At 31.9% G+C, this 20,624-nt stretch overlaps 1 protein-coding gene across 2 annotated transcripts in view; it reads right to left on the minus strand.

Moving 5' to 3' along the window:
• LOC129806443 (G1/S-specific cyclin-D1) overlaps window positions 1-20,240 on the minus strand; it is a 56,544-nt gene extending 36,304 nt beyond the window's left edge. Inside the window, exons 1-3 of one of the 2 annotated variants that reach the window (XM_055855036.1) lie at window positions 18,647-20,240; window positions 18,295-18,545; window positions 4,138-4,359 (exon numbers count right to left, since the gene is read on the minus strand). In XM_055855036.1, coding sequence (XP_055711011.1) covers window positions 4,138-4,359; window positions 18,295-18,543 — 471 coding nt within the window. In that variant the 5' untranslated portion in view covers window positions 18,544-18,545; window positions 18,647-20,240. Of the gene's footprint in view, window positions 1-4,137; window positions 4,360-18,294 lie in introns of both variants that reach the window. The other variant, XM_055855037.1, reaches the window with a different exon arrangement.
• Window positions 20,241-20,624: the final 384 nt, after the last annotated feature.

The following is a 20,624-nucleotide window of genomic DNA, read 5'->3' on the forward strand; positions in this document are numbered from 1 at the left end:
AAATGTGTTATAAGGCAGTTAATGTTAGAAAATTTCTCCATTGAAAACTGTTATAAAATCCGCTTTTATTGTTAATTTTGATTCATTTATCAAGAAATATCAGAGATTGTCATTGCTGTATGCACAAATTAATCGAAAAGTGATATATACTTCTCTTGTTATTTATAATAGAATTTTCAGAAACTGTTATAAAACTCATATTCATTAAGAGTGTTTAGTTCTTATCAATTGGATTTTGGACTTTCTTGAGACCAATTCAACATCCATACCGAAGAGAATTAATAATCATGACAGTACTATTTTTATAACAACTGTTATAATGTTATAAAACACAATAGATCTTAACTACTCAGCTGTAATATAACATTTCAGTACTCCTTAAAATCCCCTTAAAAGTCAATGGAAGCTTTTATAACAGTTTGAAAGGTTTGAAATTTATGAAATGTTTCCATAATTTCAAGTGCACTCTTGTACATTTTGTATAAAGAATATATGGGAATTTTTTGGAGGATTTCTCAACATTTGTAGTATGATTTTCTCATCTTATGAGAAGTTTTGTGACTTTGTGTCTTGTTTGAACTCTAAATATCATATCCTGTGTTAGTTTAGAGAGTGTGAGAGGGAGAAGTTTATATGCAAACAATACAGAAATTCCAGAATTCATTCATTCACAAATGTTGTGTTCTGGAAAAAGAGGTATGAGGAGCAGAAGAAGTGAAAAAATGAGTGAATACAAACGCCAGTTATTTGAATATTAACATCTCATCTGAAAAACTTCGCGACATGATGGAATGGGCAGTATCTCTTTTCATGCAACATTGTACAGTGAGAAATGGGATGTTATGCAGAAAAATCATTTATCCTTTAATTATTTGGCTGTAGACGGTGTCTTCAGAGGGATAATTTGATTCATTTATCACCTGGAGAAATCATCCTTTTCAGCGATGATTTTTTTAACATGGTGATTTTCTCATCTCTTTTCACCCTCAACAATAGAGAAACTGTTGGGATGATGATCTTTGGGCATTACTTGGACGAAAATCATTAATAACGAACTCTGCTGAGAAATTTACTAAGTCTTTTTTTTTCGGGAGTTGGAGGTGAAGATATGAGAGAGATCTTCTTGGAAAATGATGCGGAAAAAATATTTTTCGCTCAGGTAATATTAAAAATAGCTGGTTTGATGGTGAAAAAAAAGAGACTCTGAAAAATTTTTGTCGGTGTCTTTCCTTTGTGCTCTTCACACTCAAATAGACGGCAAGAAAACCTATTGGAATCTTGACACACAGAACTAAAATTCAACAAAAAAAAACGGCTAAAAGCGGAAAAAAGTGGCCACACAATCAGCCGAAAAATGAATTTTGAACAGGGAAGAGAAAAAAAATTCTCCAAAAACGGTTTTCTGTCCTTCGAAGAATTCCTCAAACTCTGTGACCATCCCGAAATGGACAATATCCTACCGAAAAAAAAAGATGTTTATTTAACATTATTAGTTTCATTCTCAAAACTCCTCTCTAATATGACTCTTCTTTTCGGTACTTTCCACTTAAAGTCCTCTTCTGCCCTCCCTCCATCCACCATGGTCACATAAATTTTCATATTAGTTCACATAAGATTGACTTAAATGTCCTCCCGGCTTCTGCCCATTCATATCCCAACATGTGTTTGTCTTCTAAAGCACCCTCACACCCTCTGTCTCTCTCTCAATCTCAAGAGGAAGTCCACACATTAATTTATTGTTTATACGACTCTCCAGAGAATCCCTCCTGAAAACTCCCCAGAAAATTGCCTAACAAGTAAATGAACAACTGATTCGTATTTTAAAAATAAATTATCAAAATCGGAAACTGTTATAAAACTGTTATACTAAACAATTTGGAAGGAATTTGATTTTTATGTAAGGTATTCTTCTACTAGGTATTTCTTTCTTTCAAAATTAACTAATTCCATCAAATCGTTGTAAGGATATGAAAACTGTTATAAAAGTAATTTTATGAAATAATTGTTGTTTTTGTTTGTATTATTGGAAATCAATCTTTACGAATTGGTTTCAGTAATCATTTAAACTGGAATATCTAATTGAAAGGGATGTGTAATTTTGTTTTTAGAACATAGAACAAGCTTTTATAAAATACATGATCACAAAAATTAATTCTAACTAAAATCTGATCATTTATAAATATATATACCAGAGACATATTTATAAATTTCCAAAATTGTGTAATTTCATCAACTTGGAAAGGATATGAAAACTGTTATAAAATTAGTTTTATGAAATAATTGTTGATTTTGTTTGTATTATTGGGAAAATATCTTTACGAATTGGTTTTAGTAGCCTTTTGAACTAAAATATCTATATTGAAAGGGATGTGTAATTTTATTTTTGGAACATAAGATATAAACTGTTATAAAATACATGATCACAAAAATTAATCAAAAAAATCAGATCAGTTATAAAAATATGTACCAGGTACAAATATTATTGAATATCTTCACAATAAAATGAAATTTACATTTAAAAGATGTTGAAGAAATCAAAGAAGATTCAAACAGTCCGATGTTATAACTTGTATACGAAGGATAACTAAGCTAACTTTGTCTAATTTAAGTAAGCATAGAAGAAGGAATATGGGTATTTTCAAAATCACTTATCAATCTAATCACAACATAATGCACGAATTACTCTGAAAACTTTTAATTAGGGAATAAATTATATATAAAATAAATACAAAAGGCGGCAAACTGTTATAAAACTCTAAAGTTTTTTAATCAAATTTGGGTAACTTATAAAGCGCATTACAAAAATAATGACAAACAATATTTCCATTATTATGAGAGAAGTTCAAAGAGAAAAGGTTTTAGAATCACAACAAATATTGAGAAACTGTTATACAGGTTAATGCAATAAAATATAATAATTTAATGATTTATGAAATAATTTTAAAGTTCACTGGTTACTGGCAAATTTAGATGATAAATTTGTCTTCCCGAAATATGAAAAGTGCATACTAAATTTATTTCCGAATATGGTAGAGTCTACAATTATGGATGTTATACACTTATTGACAGCGTGCAAAAATCTTAAGTCATAAAATTATAAGTTTAAGATGTGATAAACAAATTTTGTGATTTTTCGAAATCTGTTTTATGCAATAACTTCAGTTTTTTGCACACTGTAGTTAAGTGTATAAAATACATGCGGAGAATGTTCAAAACCTGTTATACGACTCATATAAATCAATTTTAGTCAAGTTTAAAATATAAAAAAAATATATGACGTTTGTTATTATTCTTTAAGATCTATTACGAGAAATTTCAAAATGAAAGAAGAACTACGTCAAATTTAAAATGAATTAAAGAAAACATCAAACTGTTATAAAATTCAGAGTGTTTTTCATCAGATTTGGATAACTTACAAAGAAGATTGAAACTTTATGGCTAGTTTTGAAATAAACAATTTTTCCATGAATATAAGAAGAGTTCAAAGAAAAAATGTATTAAATCCACAACGAATATTAAGAAACTGTTATACAATTTAATGCATTAAATTTTTATTGAATTTGTATAACATGCCAAACGTGTTTCTTAATGGGTTTCTTTTAGATTGAGATAAAAATTGCTTTCTCAAAATATGAAAATTGTAAAATAATTTTTATCCCAAATCCGCAAAATATATTAAGAAACTGTTATAACATTCAATTACAAGTTCATTAATTTTTATTTAATTGGCATGATTAGTAATAAACCACATAATTTTGCTGCATAAATGGGTAAGTCGTCAAAAAACCATAAGTTTATTTTCGAAATAAATATGGGAAGCTCTGAAACTGTTATAAAGCTTGTATAATAAATCTGGGTTATTTTTGATGACAGAATCGGTTTTCAAATTGCTTTTAAAGAGTAAATATAATTCTTGAAAAATGGAAACTTTGCATTTGTTTTCAGAATAAGTATATAACAAATTTTATAACAGTTTTATAACAAACTGTTATAAAACTGTTATACACTTACTTTTTTTTAGACCTGTTTAAGAAATTGCAAGAATTTAAAATGTTTTCGCGGAACCTATATATAGCCGCATCTTCAAGATTTATCAATAAAAACGATAAAATCAATAAAAGTCAAAGTTCTACTTACAATTAGTTCATATTTTGTGATACTGGAGTCGGTGAAGTAGACAAGAACATCCGCTGAGAGGCTCTTGCAGCTTGGCTCTCGGAGTTTTGAGGCCAAAAGTAGGCAGGCAGATGCAAGAAGTTGAAGACTAGTCTTGGGAACAATTTTCCTCCTCAAATGCCGATCCATGTAGTTGAGGGCGAGTATGAAAACCTCCTCCTGGCACTTTCTCTGTTCGCACAGCTGCAAGAAATCAAAAGAAAATTTCCACTTGAAGGAGACTCTTTAAATGCCGTTGGAAATCCAAAAGAGAACTTTAAATGCTATTTAAGTCGAGATTTCTAGGAATTTTCTGATTAATTTGTGCAGCTCGATATAAAAATTTTTTCCCTCTTGTTTATTTGACAACAATATTCATATCAATTTCTAGGAAGTGATAGAAATATTATTAATTCCACACGTTTTGAATTGGTGTGACAAATTAATATTGTGGTAAAAGATAGGAGAGTTATTTGATAGAGAATCAACATTTAAAAGGCAGAAATTTGTGGGGATTTAAAAACAGTAATACTATTACTTAGTGCTCTTTTTCAGGAAAGAAGTCCATTTATAATCGCAGATTTTTAATTTTGCAAGTAAATTCCACCAGAAAGAGAATAATATTTAAAGGAATAATAGAATGAGGAAGAATCTTGAAGTTGTTGATATTTGATAATGTTTATCACTTTCGAAATATTTCATATTTATCGCAATAAAGATCGCTGAAATAATTTTATTTTCTGCAATCTTTAAACCTGCAAAAAGTCTTGTCACCGGACCTAATTAATTTTGTAATGACGTTAATTAGAAAGGAATTTGAGGTTATCATAAACATAACCTCTAATAAAATCTATTCACTGAAAAAAATCCGAAAAAAAATCCGGAAATGTTAATTTTACCCTGCATTATTGATCCAAAATCTGTGTAAATATTACCCTTTTTAGGTGTATTGGGGGTTAAAGTTACCCTTTTTCATGTTATTTTTCCCCTTAAAAAGATGTAAAATCAACATTAAAAAATGTTCATATATTTTTACACCTAAAAAGTGTTAAATTTAAGAGGAAAAAAAAGTTATTCGTAGCCTCTTTTTTTCTCAGTGTTCAAGCTTTAGTAAGAATAAATTTAAAATTTCCCCGAATAAAAGGAATAACACTTGCAATTTTATCTGTTCTAACCACAAATTCGCCGATTTGATAAGGTTATATTTTTATTTTATTATTTTATTATAAAATTTACGACATAACGTGATATTCTTTCATTCTCGTAGCAATTTTAGAGAATAAGATCGACTTGCAAATCAATAAATTTTTAGAGCACCTTGCTTAAAATATTGAGAAAAAAACGGGGGTGCGATTAACTTTTTTTCCTCGTAACTTTAACACTTTTTAGGTGTAAAAATATATCAACATTTTTAATGTTAATTTTACATCTTTTTAAGGGTAAAATTAACATGAAAAATGGTAACTTTAACCCCCAATACACCTGAAAAGCATAATATTTACACCGATTTCGAATCAATAATGCAGGGTAAAATTAACATTTTCGGAGTGTTATTTTAACTTTTTCGGATTTCTCTCAGTGAAGGAGAAGAGGTTAAGAATATAAAGATTGAGAATGTGAGGTTAAGTTTGGAGTAACATAACCTATAATAATACTTTGATTAATCGACTCGCTTACCTACATTGGATTACATTTCTTAGCAAAACTTAACATTGAGAAGCTTATTTGAAAGTCAAAATTAATTTCTCTAATCTTTCGGAAAACAAAGTCATATTATTTGTCAAGGTTATGTCCCGAAAGTATAACACCTTCAATTCTGTTCTAAGAATAAATGTGCAGTAAAGTCTTTGAAATTTAGTAAGATCTTTAATTTCTGCATTAAAAAGCATTATGTTAAAACGAACCCAAGTATATTAAAAATATTTGGTTTAAAGTTATGTTGAATATTTTTCAGAAACTTCAACACTCAAGTGTTTTTTTCAATGAGATTTAAGTGACTTTTAGAAGATTTTCTACATGTCAGTACGTAAAAACTCTAAATATTGGGTCAAGTTCTCTCACTCAGCAAAAGAAGTTAATAAAGAATATGAGGTTATATTGAACATAACCCCAAAGAAACTTAGTCAAACTTTGAATGGAACAAATTGCAGAGTTCTTGGAATTAAAGATCTTTTTTAAATACATTTGTTCAATTGGGAAATAACCCTAGAGATCTTCTTTTTATTCTAAAAAATATTTCATTCTAACCTTAAAATATTAAAGTCTGTTTCAAAAACAAAGTATTTATCGGAAACCAAGAAAAACATATGTCTTATCAATATTGTTTTGTTAATATTCAAATTTGAGGTTATATTTCATCAATTATAACCTTCCTGAACTATCCAAAGTTTAAATGAAAAACAGAACTTCTGGGTATTTCAGAAGCAAGAAAAAATCAAGAACGCAAAATATGCTTGATTTAGACTCTTTAGAGGTTATGTTTATTAATTTTTGGCTACTTAAAAATCTTTAAAAGTTCTTCGAGAGAGTTTACTTTAGTAATCAAATTTGTTTTATAAGAGCTGTTTCATAAAAAAGCTAAATAAAACATTAGTATATATTCCTCAATTTGTAAAGGTTTGAACCTTTTCTTCCGCAGGAGGGCTCTGTTTTCTCCCGCAAGTGGCGCTCTAAACTGTTCTCAATTTTTAGTTCTAAATATTTGAAGTTCATATTATGGCCTAGATTTAATAAAACTACGAAGTTTTTTCTAAACTTTCGTTTTTCCATTATATAAGAAATTAATTAATTAATTTAGAGCGAAAGAGTAGGGGAAAGTACTCTACCTTCGAACGTTCATGCCTTCGACTAATGTGAATTTTCTTTTAGTTTTCCTAAAAGACTTTAATTGATGATAAGCTTACTAATATTTAATAGAAATGTATAAGTCTTTTAGGAAAAACAAAAGAAAATTCACATCATTCGAAGGCATGAACGTTCGAAGGTAGAGTACTTTCCCCTAGTATTAGGCATCTCTTGCAAGATGCATCCCTTTCAGAGATTCCCTGAATTTGCAAAAATCGCAGGTGACACGTTGAAGGTCGATTAGAGGAATTTTCTCGAAAAACTCCAGCAGTTCAGAGACTTTTTAGCTCAAACAGTGCGACATGTGAGAAAAAAAATTGTATGATTCATTTTATCTCAATCGGCCCTATTGACACCCAAAAAGAGTCAATTTTTTTTTGCTCTTCTCACTCTCAAACAGACTTATGATTCGGGGATTAAAGAAAGAATTCGTTTGTCAACCTTCTGTCAGCTGTTTTATCAGGAGACAAACTCGGTAGCTGGGCAAAACGAGAAAGAGTGAATGAGAGAGAGAGGAAGACAAGGAGACCTCTGGAGAGATTATTTCAACCCCCGGAAATTGTATTACCGGAAATTGAAAGTGTTACACTGTAACCATCCATCGCAAGCAATAAAGACAGTCATTGTTAGTTCGACGACGACGACTCTTTTTTTTTTCTAGAAGCCCCGTGGACGGGAAATTGTCGACAATATATAACATTTAATATGAGATTATGCGACTATTTAGTTGATTTAATACATTGTTATCAATTTTATGTATAGTTTGTATGAAAATTGTCGTAGGAATCTTTCAGTTTTTGCTCGACTGACGAGAGGGTTACATGTTTTGATTCATCTATAAGACCCAGAATGTAGGCAATTAAACTTTTAGACAAATCAAAATGGTGGTCGTCGAGGCCAAATTTTCTTATTATTTTTGGGATTTCTGTTAAATGGCTTTACCGAATTTAACAAATTTAGTACCGTCGGAAAGGTCTTAGAATCCTCTACAATCAGCATTTAAGAATTATCAAAAACTAAAGAAATTGTAATCGGAATTGCAAACTAAAAGTGAAGTCGAAAGAACACCTCTTCGAAAGAGAACCCTTATTGACACTTTTGTCAAAATGATTAAATTTATTTAATGTTAATTAATTAATTAATTAATTTATTATTCAGAAACATAGGAAAAATTTTGTCATTATGAAGCTTGGGACGTGCTTTTCCTTACTGACATAAAGCAACAATAAAATCCCATCCATCGCTTTAGTTAAGTTTCTCGTAATACTTCTTAACTAATCTTCAGTAAGTTGAGTCCAATTTTGTCAAGTAATTTCCGCATTTTAATTTGACAAGTGTCAGCTTCATCTTTTTGACAGATGTCAGTGTAAGTTTTCACATGACAATTACATATAAAATTCAGAATAATTGAGCGTTATGGCTTATAATTTGGAATTTCTTCAATAATCTTTAGCTAGTTGCAAATAACTTCTAGTCTCTGCCATATTTTAATTTGATTAAATTCAGCTTGATAATTTTGACAGGTATTTGACAGAATGAATTTTCGGTTTGATGGGACTTAGCAGACAGTGTGAACGGAAAAATGGACCTCTCTTGATTTTTACTCTTTAATTCTTCATGACGTTTCGAAGATGAATGTCGTCTTCATCAGGTTTCGAATTGGAGGGAAAAATCACGTCAGATGGGAAAATTTGCTGTTGCACAAAATTGTGAAAAAGTCCAAGTGAAGTGCAACAGTAAACTTTCTATTTTCCCGCCTGTACGTGAATTTTCTTCCAATTCGAAACATGATGAAGAGGGCATTCATAATCGAAACGTCGTGGAGAATTAAAGAGAAAAATCAAGAGAGGTCTATATTTCCGTCCACTATCTGTTGACAGTTACGTCTTTCAATTAAAAATAACGATTTGAATTAGAAATAATTGAGCCTTATGGCCTACTCCCTGGCAAGTGGCCTTCAAAGTTGAAGCCACTTCTCACATTCACATATAGATTGTTATGGAAATTTTTCTGCACTCGTAACCGTTACACGTTATATGTCACAATTGAGGTGTGCCTTGTACACAGGACTCTGTGTCTTGTAAAGAGGGATAAATATTCTATATTTCCATCTAAAAAGTTTTTCGGAATTCGAAGTACAAGCTGAGTTTGGAAGCAATTTATGAGTTGGCTTCAAACAGCTCCACATAAAAAAAAACTTTTTGCCAGGGGGTAGCTTATGGCCTATGACTAAGCATTTCATAACTACTCCTTCACTAGTTGAACATAGCTTATTCTAGTCACTGCCACACTTTAATTTAATTAATTTCAGCTTGATTGTTTTGACAGGTGTCAGCGTAGATTTTGACAGTTACAGCTCCAAATTCAAAATAACGATTTAAATTAAAAATAGTTGAGTTCTATGGCCTATGATTATGCATTTCATAACTAATCTTTCTCCAGTAGAACATAGCTTACTCTGCTCACTGCCACATTTTGATTTAATTAACCCTCTAACAGATAAAACCGTCTCAAAATAGTCTTCACAAAAATCACATTTACAGCGACAATAAAGGTTTTATTTATTTAAAAGTATTATAGTGTCCTCGGTAAAAGTCTTACAAACATCTCTTGAAAGTTTGAACTCATTTTGACTCTTCGTTAAGTTGCCATTCCCAGTTTTGTGTGACGGGTCAGAGAAAAAGCAACAAAAATACCGACTTAAAGTTATCTGACTGAAAAAAAAATTTTTACTGAAAGATTTGTAATTCTACTTTGTATATTTTATTAAAAAAAAATGGAAAAAGTGAAAATGTGAATTTTAATAGCAAAGAGTTTCAAAAAAATCTATAGTTTTTCACTTAGCGCGTAGAAGACTAGAGTAAATTAAGCTAATTCAAAACCTGCTCCAAATGGAAATTTTTCGCTACTCCAAATGGAAACGTCACTGTTTTCATGATAAATACAGTACTAAATTATTATATTTATAAATTTTCTATACCTCAGTTTCATTATTTAGTTAATTTTGCTCCAAATAAAGCGAAAATTTATGTCATATTTCTGGCTAATTTTAGTTAAATTAAGTGCTAATCTTTATTGTTAACGGTACGTGAAGTTTTCAAATGAAATAATTACCTATTTCGTGAACAAAAACGGTTTTTCTGAAGTGTCTTCTTTCTGAAGCTTCAATAGGAAACCGCGGAAATATGATTTTTGGGAGAGATTTTCTTATTGTTTTAGATGGGATAGGTGAAAAGACCAGGAATAAGAACAAATCCTACTCTCAAGAGCAACTCAACAAGGTTTTGGAAGCCTTTCGTCGCGGTTTCACTTACACTTTTTGTCTCCAATTAGAACATTTCCCTTGTCTCCATTTGGATTAATTTGTTTCCAATAGAAGCATTTTACACTCGTGTATTTTTCTTGTATTTCAGAAGTTTTCAAATTATATCTAAAGAATTTTCACTAAACAGTAACATTCTAGAAGAGTCAAGGAGCAAATTTATGTAATTTTCTTCAGAAAAATATTAACTTAATATGCTCAATCTTCTGTCAAAGTTAAAGCGTCTGAAAATGGTTTTGAATTAGGACATTTACCCTAAAAGAGATAATGAAGAATGGATGGTTTTTCCGACTTCATTGCATCATAATTGTCCTAGAAAACATTGTTTTAGAACTTTTTTCGCATATTAAAGAAAACACTGTTAGAGGGTTAATTTCAGCTTGATTTTTTGACAGATGTCAGTGTAAATTTTGACAGTTGACAGTTCCAGCTTCAGTTGAGCATTGTAGTCTATGACATAGCATTTCTTAACGAATCTCTAGCTAGTTCTACTTGATTTTTGCTGGCCTTCGTCACAACTTAATACTCAATCGACAAAAATTTTAGCCTGGCCTCTAATCAGTATAGATAGCGCAGTTTCGCTCTCGTCAACCCTTTTTTTTTATTCTTCTCAAACATTTCTTACCCATTCAATAATGTGCAATATTTATTAATTATATATTGGCTTTAGACAACCATCTCCCTCTAGCATTCGTCTTTGCTTTGCCTTATATAGAGCAATATTGCTACATTTTATATGGACATAACATGTGTATTTATTTACACTGAAATTGATTAGATTATTTCTCTACTGAGATGATAACATTTCTTTTTAAAGAAAACTCTCCAATATATAGAAGAAAATTATTCCCCTTGTGCCTTTGGTTCTTTTTTTTGCTGTATGGGGAATTATGAATGAATTAGGAGGAAAGTGCATAGTGATGGGAATGTTGGAGGAGAGATTTATTAGTCCAGAAGAGGGTCCTGATCTGTTGGGAAGAAAGCATGAGAAAGTTTAGGTCTAAAACCCGCATTTTCTCAGGGAAAGAGCAACTGGCTAAATTTATGCTTCAATGCTACAATTTGCCCTTTTTTCAACCCCTGTGCACCCAGAAGAATGGTCAAAATGAGCAATTTTGAAGCTCAAAAAGAAAAAAGTTAATTACTTGACATCTGCATTCACGCACACGATTATTTTCCCCTTTAATATTATATATCTTTTCCAACTAGACATACGCATTCGTCTGTTAAAACGACCAACACATGCCTTTCCTTCCTCTGTGAAAGAGAGGTAAAGCTATCAAAAAAAAAAGTTGGTTAGGTGTTACATGAACTTTTTATTTAGCGTTTTTTTTTTCACTTTGAGCGCTCTTTAAATTCTCATGACTCGTATATGCTATATCTTATTTATTTCGGGGTATATGGAAAAAAATTATGTGGTCACTCGTTCATGGGTGTACAAAGTCAGGGAAGGCACGACGACGTACTCCAACAAATGTTTAAAGCGTAGAAAGAACCTCTACTGAAGTGAAACATGAATCGGACATTTAAATTTTAAAATACCCAGCAGTGTTGGCTTTTAAAAAAAAAATTGGCTGAGTGGCAGAATGTGCCAGAGAGACACTCAATTTAATTTTTGTTGTTATTGCAAAATTACCAAGCAGATTCGCACACTTTTTATATACCATTTGGCACATTTTTCTTCAAAATATTTAAATGGGAAAAGCTCCTCAAAAGGATGCTTTTTATTATTTTCTAACAATTCTTTCACTTTTTTTTTTAACAAAATATAATGATTTTTTTGCATTATTTTTTTACTTAAACATTGGTCAAAGATCTCGATTCTTTAAACAGTTTGGGCAGGGGCCCATCAAGCCTAATAAAAAGTGAAGCTATTTTTCAATTTTCCTTGTAAAAATTTTGCAAATATTGCACCGCGACTTAAATAAATTTCCTCGTAGTTCTTGTATTATTTCGGCGACCATTATGAAATATGTATTTATAAATAGCTTTTAATGCATTATTTCGAAATATATCAGACTGATAAGTCAATTCTCTTTAGGAAAAAACTTGCCAATAGTTTTCAGTATGGAAAAATGAAGTATTGAGAGGCCCCTGGTTTAGGAGGGAAAAGGACATGGTAAACCCTTCAAACTTTATAAAATAATGTTCATTTGTGTTTTTTTGCAATATTCTGAGGGGAAGATAATTAATTTTGTGTATCCTTCCCAACTGATGATCGAAATACTTGATTGTTTAAACACGGGATTATTTTTGATACGAAAAGGATATTCAAAGAACTTTTTCTTTATATTCCAGAAGCTGACAGTGCTTTGTATTTTCTGCATTTATTGGAAGGAGAAAACTAATCTTCCTGCATTTCCTTCTCCATCTATGATCAATGACTTTGATTCTATAAACACTGAATTATTTTTTATACAAAAACGATATGTAGATTTTTTTCAAAATTTCCCACAAACGGACTATCCCTTGTGTTTTATGGATTATTATAACACTGAGAGAAATCCGAAAAAGTCAAAATAACATTCCGGAAGTGTTAATTTTACCCTGCAGTATTAATCCGAAAACGGTGTAAATCAGAGGCGTGCAAGAACCGTTGAAACCGAATAAACGTCAAAAGAAACATGTACATCAATGGTCAAAACGCTAACACAACAAATTTATTTTGACGTTTATTCGGTTTCAACGGTTTTTGCACACCTGTGGTGTAAATATTACCCTTTTAGGTGTATTATGGGTTAAAGTTACCCTTTTGCATGTTGATTTTACTCTTAAAAGGTGTAAAATTAACATTAAAAATGTTGATATATTTTTACACCGAAAAAGTGTTAAAGTTATGAGGAAAAAAAGTTAATCATAGCTTCTTTTTTTCTCAGTGAAGGAGAAAAACAATTCGCCCATTTCTTCTTGACCTATTATCAAAAGCTTCGATTCTTTAAACAATGGATTATTTTTTTAAACAAAAAGTATATTTCAGTAGCTATTTTTCCAGAAATTATCTGTTCTTCGTACTTCCTGCATTATTCTAAAGAGAAAATAATACATTTCTTTTTCGATGTATCAGGTACTTCGATTCTTTAACCAATTGAATATATATCAAATGAAAAGATATTTAAGTAACTTTTAATAGTTTTGAAATTGAGGGTCCTTTGTCCTTTGTGTATCATTTATCATTCTATAAATCATCTATTTTCTGATTTTTTTCTCAATTTGTGATCAATAACTTCGATTCTTTAAACGCATAATTATTTTTGGAATGAAAAGTATATTTTAATATCCTTTTATCTTCCACAAATTGAAAGCCTTTGAGTTTTTCTCCATAATTCTAACAAGGTGCTAAAATGTCTACATTTCTTTCTCGATTTTTAATTAATAGCTTCGATTCTTTAATCCATGGATATGTCTTGTAACGAGAATGATATTTAAAAATTCCTTTAAGTATTCCATAAAGTGTGTTCTTACGTTTACTACATTTATTCGAAGGAGAAAAGCAATCTTCCTGCATGTATTTTTCAATCTATGATCGATAACTTTGATTCTTTAACCACTGGATTATTTTTGAGAACAGAAAGGACAAGTAAATGACTTTCTAAATTCCATAGAGTTTTTTGTGTTTTCTGCAATTATTCGAAGGAGAAATCCAATCCTCTGAATGTCTTTCTCGATCTATGATCAATAACTTTGATTCTATAAACACTGGATTACTTTTAGAACGGAAAAAACTACTAAATGAATTTCTAAGTTTCAGAAATAGACTTTTCTTTTAGTTTTCTGCATTATTATGAAGAGAATATAATTTGCCCTGTTTCCTTGTCAATATGTGATCAATAACTTTGATTCTTTAACCAATGGATTTATTTTGAAACGAAAAGGATATTTAAATATCTTTTTAAATTCCAGAAAGAGACAGTCTTTTATGTTTATCCACTTATTTCAGAAAGAAAATAATTTTTCCTGCAAATCTTTATCTGTGATCAATAACTTTGATTCTTCAAACGCTTGTTCTTTTGTCAAACAAAAAGGATATTTTATATCTAATTTTGAAGTAGGACTGTTGAGCCTAGAGGAGTTGGAGGGCGAAAGCCCGTCCTGACGAAGACTTCTCTAAGCCAACGGTACCAATCGCTGTTCAGCTGGGGTGGTAACTCTGAGGGGTGCTATAACGGCGACTAACCTCAAATTACGATATCGCTATGGTTCCGCTAGACGAAGTTGTAGGTGCTCGACGAATTGAATAATAAAAATGTCTGTTGAATAAAAATCACTTTTCTCTCTGTTTTTTTCACTATGTTCTAATACATCTTTATTTTTCCTATTTTTTTTTGTGATCATAATGATCAGGAGCTTCGATTTTTCAAACACAGTGATCAATGATCGACAATTTTATTCCATTAAGTATTGAATAATTTTCAAAGAACTTAGTAAAATTTCTAAAAGATTAATCTTTTCTGAGGAAAGATACTGAATTTTAATCGATTTTTAACCGAAGATCACCTGAAGATCCCTTTCTATAAAATGTTCTAGATCTTTTTTATCTTCCAAAAACATTCCTGAAGAACAAATAAATCCTGTAGGGAGAAGTGGGGCACATTTGAATGTGGGGCACCTTTGAAATTGGGATTTTTCTCCTATGTTTAAGTTGAACTGAGCCGAATCATAATGCAATTTAGCTTCTCAATCTGTTTGTACATAGGTGAAAAAACTCAATTTCAAAGGTGCCCCACTTTCAAATGTGCCCCACTTCCCCCTAAGGAATTTACTCAAAAATTCAATTGATCGCAGATCATTTCAGTGATTATTTATGATTTAATTATTTCTTATATTATTCTTGATTTCAAAAATACTTTTGCTTTTCCTCGTATATTGATCCCCCGGGACAAATTGTCCAATAATAAACTTCCTACTGAAATTGGCAGACTGAATAACCAATTTAAAGTCGAATTATTTGTAAATTTCCAATTAAAGATCACTTTTAATAGCCTCCGACGATCCTCACGATCACCATGGTTAATAACATTTGCACTTTGATCACTCTGAAAGAAGCTTCTCATCGCGAAAAATGCCTTTTTTTGCGCCTCAACTTTATATCTTGTGCTCTGACAAGAAACCATTGTGCAGAGGAAAAAAACTCTCCTCCCGTGTTAGTGATCAAGTGCAAAATTTTCCACTGAGGATCACATTCCCAAATACCCAGATCCCACCTGAAAAAGAAATTCAATACAGTGGATATCTTCCTGAAACTTTCTCAAGGCACTGCTGATCGGGTTTAGAGAAAGGACCCCCAAAGATGATCTGCAAGTGATCCTCAGATGATCAAATGCAAGATCACAAAAAAAAACTGTGAGAGATCATCCCAGAAATTGCCGTGGGTTGTGAAATTTTTATAATGCCGGGTATCTAAAATTAGTTGTGATTTTGTCATGACAAAAAGGGGGGACTATACGTTGGAAATTAGCAAACACCTTCGACACGATCGTGATGGTGAATTTTTCTCATTACCCGAAAAAAGACATGTTAGACGGGTGGAATGACCACACGAGGTTCATTGTCTGTGAATTTCTTCATATTGTCCCTGCCCCTCAAACCCCCCCAAGCTCAAGCAATACTTCTGAGTCAATATATTCTAATGTTCTGGTGAGCTAAAACTTCGCAAGAGCTAGATGTTTTTTTTTCTTATTTGTCTTGGGTGTCTCCATTGGGAAGAATCAGCAGAAATAGCACTTTCACTGAGAAAGAAAATTTGGTCAAACTAACAAAAGTTTAACAATTGTTCTTCTTGATGAAAAAAAACCTCAATATTTTCCCTTTAAACTTCTGTAGAGCCTTCCTTTATTCTGAGAAATATATTTATACTCTTACTGTGTTATCACACATGCACATTAAAATTTTAATATGATTCACATTAATTGTCGTTGGGGAGAGTCCAAATGTGTAATTTGTGTGTTTGAATCATTTTATATTCAAAATTTGATCTATTTGTTGATAAAAAGGTAAACTTGGTTCGCAAAATTTGATATAAATTTATTTATAGCATTAATGCGAAAAATTAATGCGATTTTCTCCTTAATTTTTTAATGTGAAAAATATTTATGCTTTAGGTAAATTTAAACTTATTTTTGCAGGCCAAGTCTACTTCTTTATCAATAAATAGAAAAACCCCAAATAGTAAGTGACTCAAAGACACAAATAACATATTTGGACGCTCACAAGCGACAAATAATGTGAATCACATTAAAATTTTAATGTGAAAGTGTGATAACGCCGTTAAAATTTGTAAATTTAACAAAAGTTTAATAAAAAGAAACTTTGTATATTTTACAATCAGTAAAAATTTACAAAAATTATTAATAATTGGTCATTTGATCTTGTGCTCTGGAAAGAATCAACAGTTCTCATTTCAACAGTTTTTCAACAGATTTTCCATTTGATCTTAGTAACTCTGACAAATGTTTAATAAAAAAAAACAAACTTAAATAGCAATCAAATCATTTAACCAAAAAAAAATTCAAAATGTTGATTAGATCATTTCTTCCAGAAAATGATTAATATTTTTCCGTCAATTGCTGTCAAAAATGAAAAATAAAGGTTTTTGACTTTGTAGTTTTGATAAAAGATTAGTGAAATCTCTTGTGTAATAAAGTTATTTATCCTGTAAATTGCTGAAACTAAATTCAGGAGATAAATCTACGCAATAAATCTGTAGAAAAGGTCACTACAATGCGTAGTGATCTTATTTCTAGAATAAGAAATTGTCGTAACTTCCCAACGACGATATCGTTAGTTGTGATCGTGACCTTTTCTTAAAGGAATCGTAGTAATTTTAACAAGAATATTGTAAAAACAAAATCAGACAACCAATGACGAAAATTCCCATTAATTTTCCCCTGGCAGGGGGGTGACTTTAGCCCTGACCGTTGGATCTTGGGCAGTGAGATCCCTGACTCGACTCTCAAAGCTGTGAGTTCGAGGCCCGCCCTAACAAAAGAAACTGAATGTCGAGAAAGACATTTTCACATCGACCGCTCAGAATAAGAAACGAATAACTTCCAGTAGGTAAATTTTACAGGTGAGCGATTTGAAGCTGAGATTTTACATGCAGAGTATAGGATTTTTGAGACTTAAAATCTCTATAACTTTGAAAATAATTATCTTTAGAAGTATCCAAAAAGCCAGTAAACTGATTTTTCGAAAAAATCGAATTGTTCGACTTATATTCTGAGTGGTCGACATATGAAAATCACACAAATGTGTAATTTTGACAATTACACAATTACAAATTACACAAATGTGTGTATCAGTACACAAGATTACATGTTTATGTACACTGAGAAAAAAGAGAGGTTGCGATTAACTTTTTTTCCTCATAACTTTAACACTTTTTAGGTGTAGAAATATATCAACATTTTTTAATGTTAGTTTCACACCTTTTGAGGGTAAAATCAACATGAAATAAAGGGTAACTTTAACCCCTAATACACCTAAGAAGCGTAATATTTACACCGTTATCGGATCATTAATTCAGGATAAAATAGCATTTCCGGAATGTTATTTTGACTTTTTCGGATTTTTCTTACTGTAGGTGTAAAAATATATCAAAATTTCTTAATGTTAGTTTTACACCTTTTTAAGGGTAAAATTAACATGAAAAAAATAGTAACTTTAATCCATAATAAACCTAGAAAAGGGTAATATTTACACCGATTTCAGATCAATACTTCAGGGTAAAATTAACATTTCCGGAATGTTATTTTAACATTTTCGGATTTCTCTCAGTGAAGGAGAAAGAACGTAGAAACTTTTTTGGTATTAAATCAATACCAAATTTTGTTGATTTAACAAATTTTTTCTCTGTGTGTTGGGAGGCGTTTTGAGCCAGATGATCGGGAGGTTTAAATCGGCGGAAATGAGTGATCTTTTCGTGGGTGATCGTGCGAAAAAAACAGATAAGAAATCTGTGCAAAATTCAGACTCACCTCTAGCATCCAGGTAGCCACAATCCTCCTCATGTCCTGTGTGATCTCCTTGGCAGCATAGCCAGTGATCTGTGGGGCAGATTCGGACTTAAGGAGGTTCTCAAAGCAACGATCAGTAAGGAAGGTTGGATCCTTCTTAGCTGTTCGCATATGATACAGTCTCTTGTCGTAGCCTCGACTTGTGTAGGATTGCTCTAGGACATCGTCATTCTCAACATCAGATTCCAGGCAATACAGATCATCCATCATGACTGGGTTAACCAAACACGGTAATTTCACAATTAAAAAAAATTGTTCTTGTTTTTTTTTTTTTAAGAGCGATATCTTCGCAATCTGTATTCGTGTTACTAACTTTAAGCTTGTGTTTGAGCTTTCGTGCAATTTATAAGGCAAGAAAAAAAAGTTTCTGATTGCGACGCGTCGTATCCAAAAAAAAAAGCGAATGATAAGGTGCCTTAATCAACTCAAATATAGATTTTCGTCTCACAGTTCATAACTTTTCTTGAAGATAGATCTTCTTTTCTTTTTTTTTGTGTTGAAACTAACTATGATCAAGATCGCGCGATCCTTCTCCCTGGACAGTTTATCTTGAACTGATTCACTGTGTCATTTCTTGAGGCTGATGTTGCCTGGTCAGAATGGTTTTTAGGAGGGTTATGATCGTCTTCTCTCTTCCACTCCTTTCTTATATACTTTGTGGATATTTCCGAAAAGGAACAAAGAGACTCTGCCCAATACAGAGATGATCTTCGTGATCTTCGCATATAACTATGTCTCCTCTCTGAGGGATCTTTAAACATCCATCGAGTATGCTCTTCGCCCCTCTTTGCCAATTGCTACAAGATCTCAGGGTCTAGGCACACAATGTTGTACCGGTGATTTCGTAGAATTTCCCTATTCAATTTGCTGGATTTTCTAGCATTACCCAGCTTCAGATATTTACTTAAAATTTTTTTTTCGTCTGTGTATGCTTTTAAAACAGATACACTTTGCAAATTTCTCTTTAATTTTTTTTCTCTCTCTTCGCTCCTTTTAATCACAGAGGCCAAACAATGTTTAAATTTCTTCTATATACTTTCTTGTCTTGCCCCTCGATCACTCCCCTGCCTTGCCTTCTTCAGAAGATTATCGGTTTTTCAAGTGCTTTTTATCACAAAATACGCAAAAAAAAATTTAAAGTTCTTTCTTCCTTCAGTGCAAAGAAAACCGAAGATTCCTGGATTTTAGAATTTAAAAAAAAAACCAGGCCTTCCCCCTTGGACAACAAAAAAAACTGATCAACGATCGGTGATCGAGCTGAAGATCAGATGTTTCAGCGATTTGTCAAACAGGTCTGTTTTGGGATACAGAGAGTATGTTCTGTATGTTTTTCGGGATGATGCTGGAGAAGAGAATCAACCAGTTGCCACGGATTACGCACACTGACTGATTGTAGCCAGGCCAGTCCAACAAACTCTACCTCGGCTTTTTATAAGTCCTCCTGCGTGTTAGTGAACTTAATATAGGGGAATTCTCATGAGTGCCAAATATAAATAAAACGGCTCAAAAAATTTTTCCCATCTTCAAGTATTAGTGCACAGTCGTTCTCTATATATACATTTTTTTTTATTATTATTTTCTTTAAAGCACCCAAACACATTGCCCGCTCGGTTTTTTTTATTATCGGACACTTCTTCATCCAAACCTCCTATATACGACGATCATAATGGTGCTATCTCACTCAACTCGCTATTTGCTTCAGTATTTGTCCCTCCTATTTACTTTGGCGCAAAACATTGCCACATAATGTACAAGCCAAGTACATGGAATCCAAGTTCCAATACAAGCCAGACACAATATGATTCTATTTAGGCGACTTCTTTTGCCATCCCAAGGCTCTCAAAGGAGACTCTCGAGAACCGGGAGAATGTGGCAGAAAAGAGGGTGAGCAAAAAAAGAAAGATCAGTAGCAATCCCTGATAAACTCACAGTATATGGGATTCCCCAATGAAGACTTTACTTTTACAGATCCTTTGGGAATCTAGGCTACTCCCTGGTAAGTGCCCTACATAGTTGAAGCCACTTTCTCACATTCACATACCAGATTCAAAAGGAAATTTATTTGCACTCTTGAGGTTTACACGATACAAGACACAATTGAGGTGTGCCTTGTACACAGGGCTCTGTGCCTTGGAAAGAGGGATAAATATTCTATATTTCCATCTAAAAAGTTCTTCGAAACTCAAAGTGTAAGCTGAGTTTTGGAAGCAATTTATGAGTTAGCTTCAAACAGCTCCATGTCGCTCCTTGGAAATTACAAGGGGCGAACTCACTTTTTGGCGATTTTGAGG

Source organism: Phlebotomus papatasi, chromosome 3, assembly GCF_024763615.1.
Source record: "Phlebotomus papatasi isolate M1 chromosome 3, Ppap_2.1, whole genome shotgun sequence".
NCBI classification, from domain to species: domain Eukaryota; kingdom Metazoa; phylum Arthropoda; class Insecta; order Diptera; family Psychodidae; genus Phlebotomus; species Phlebotomus papatasi.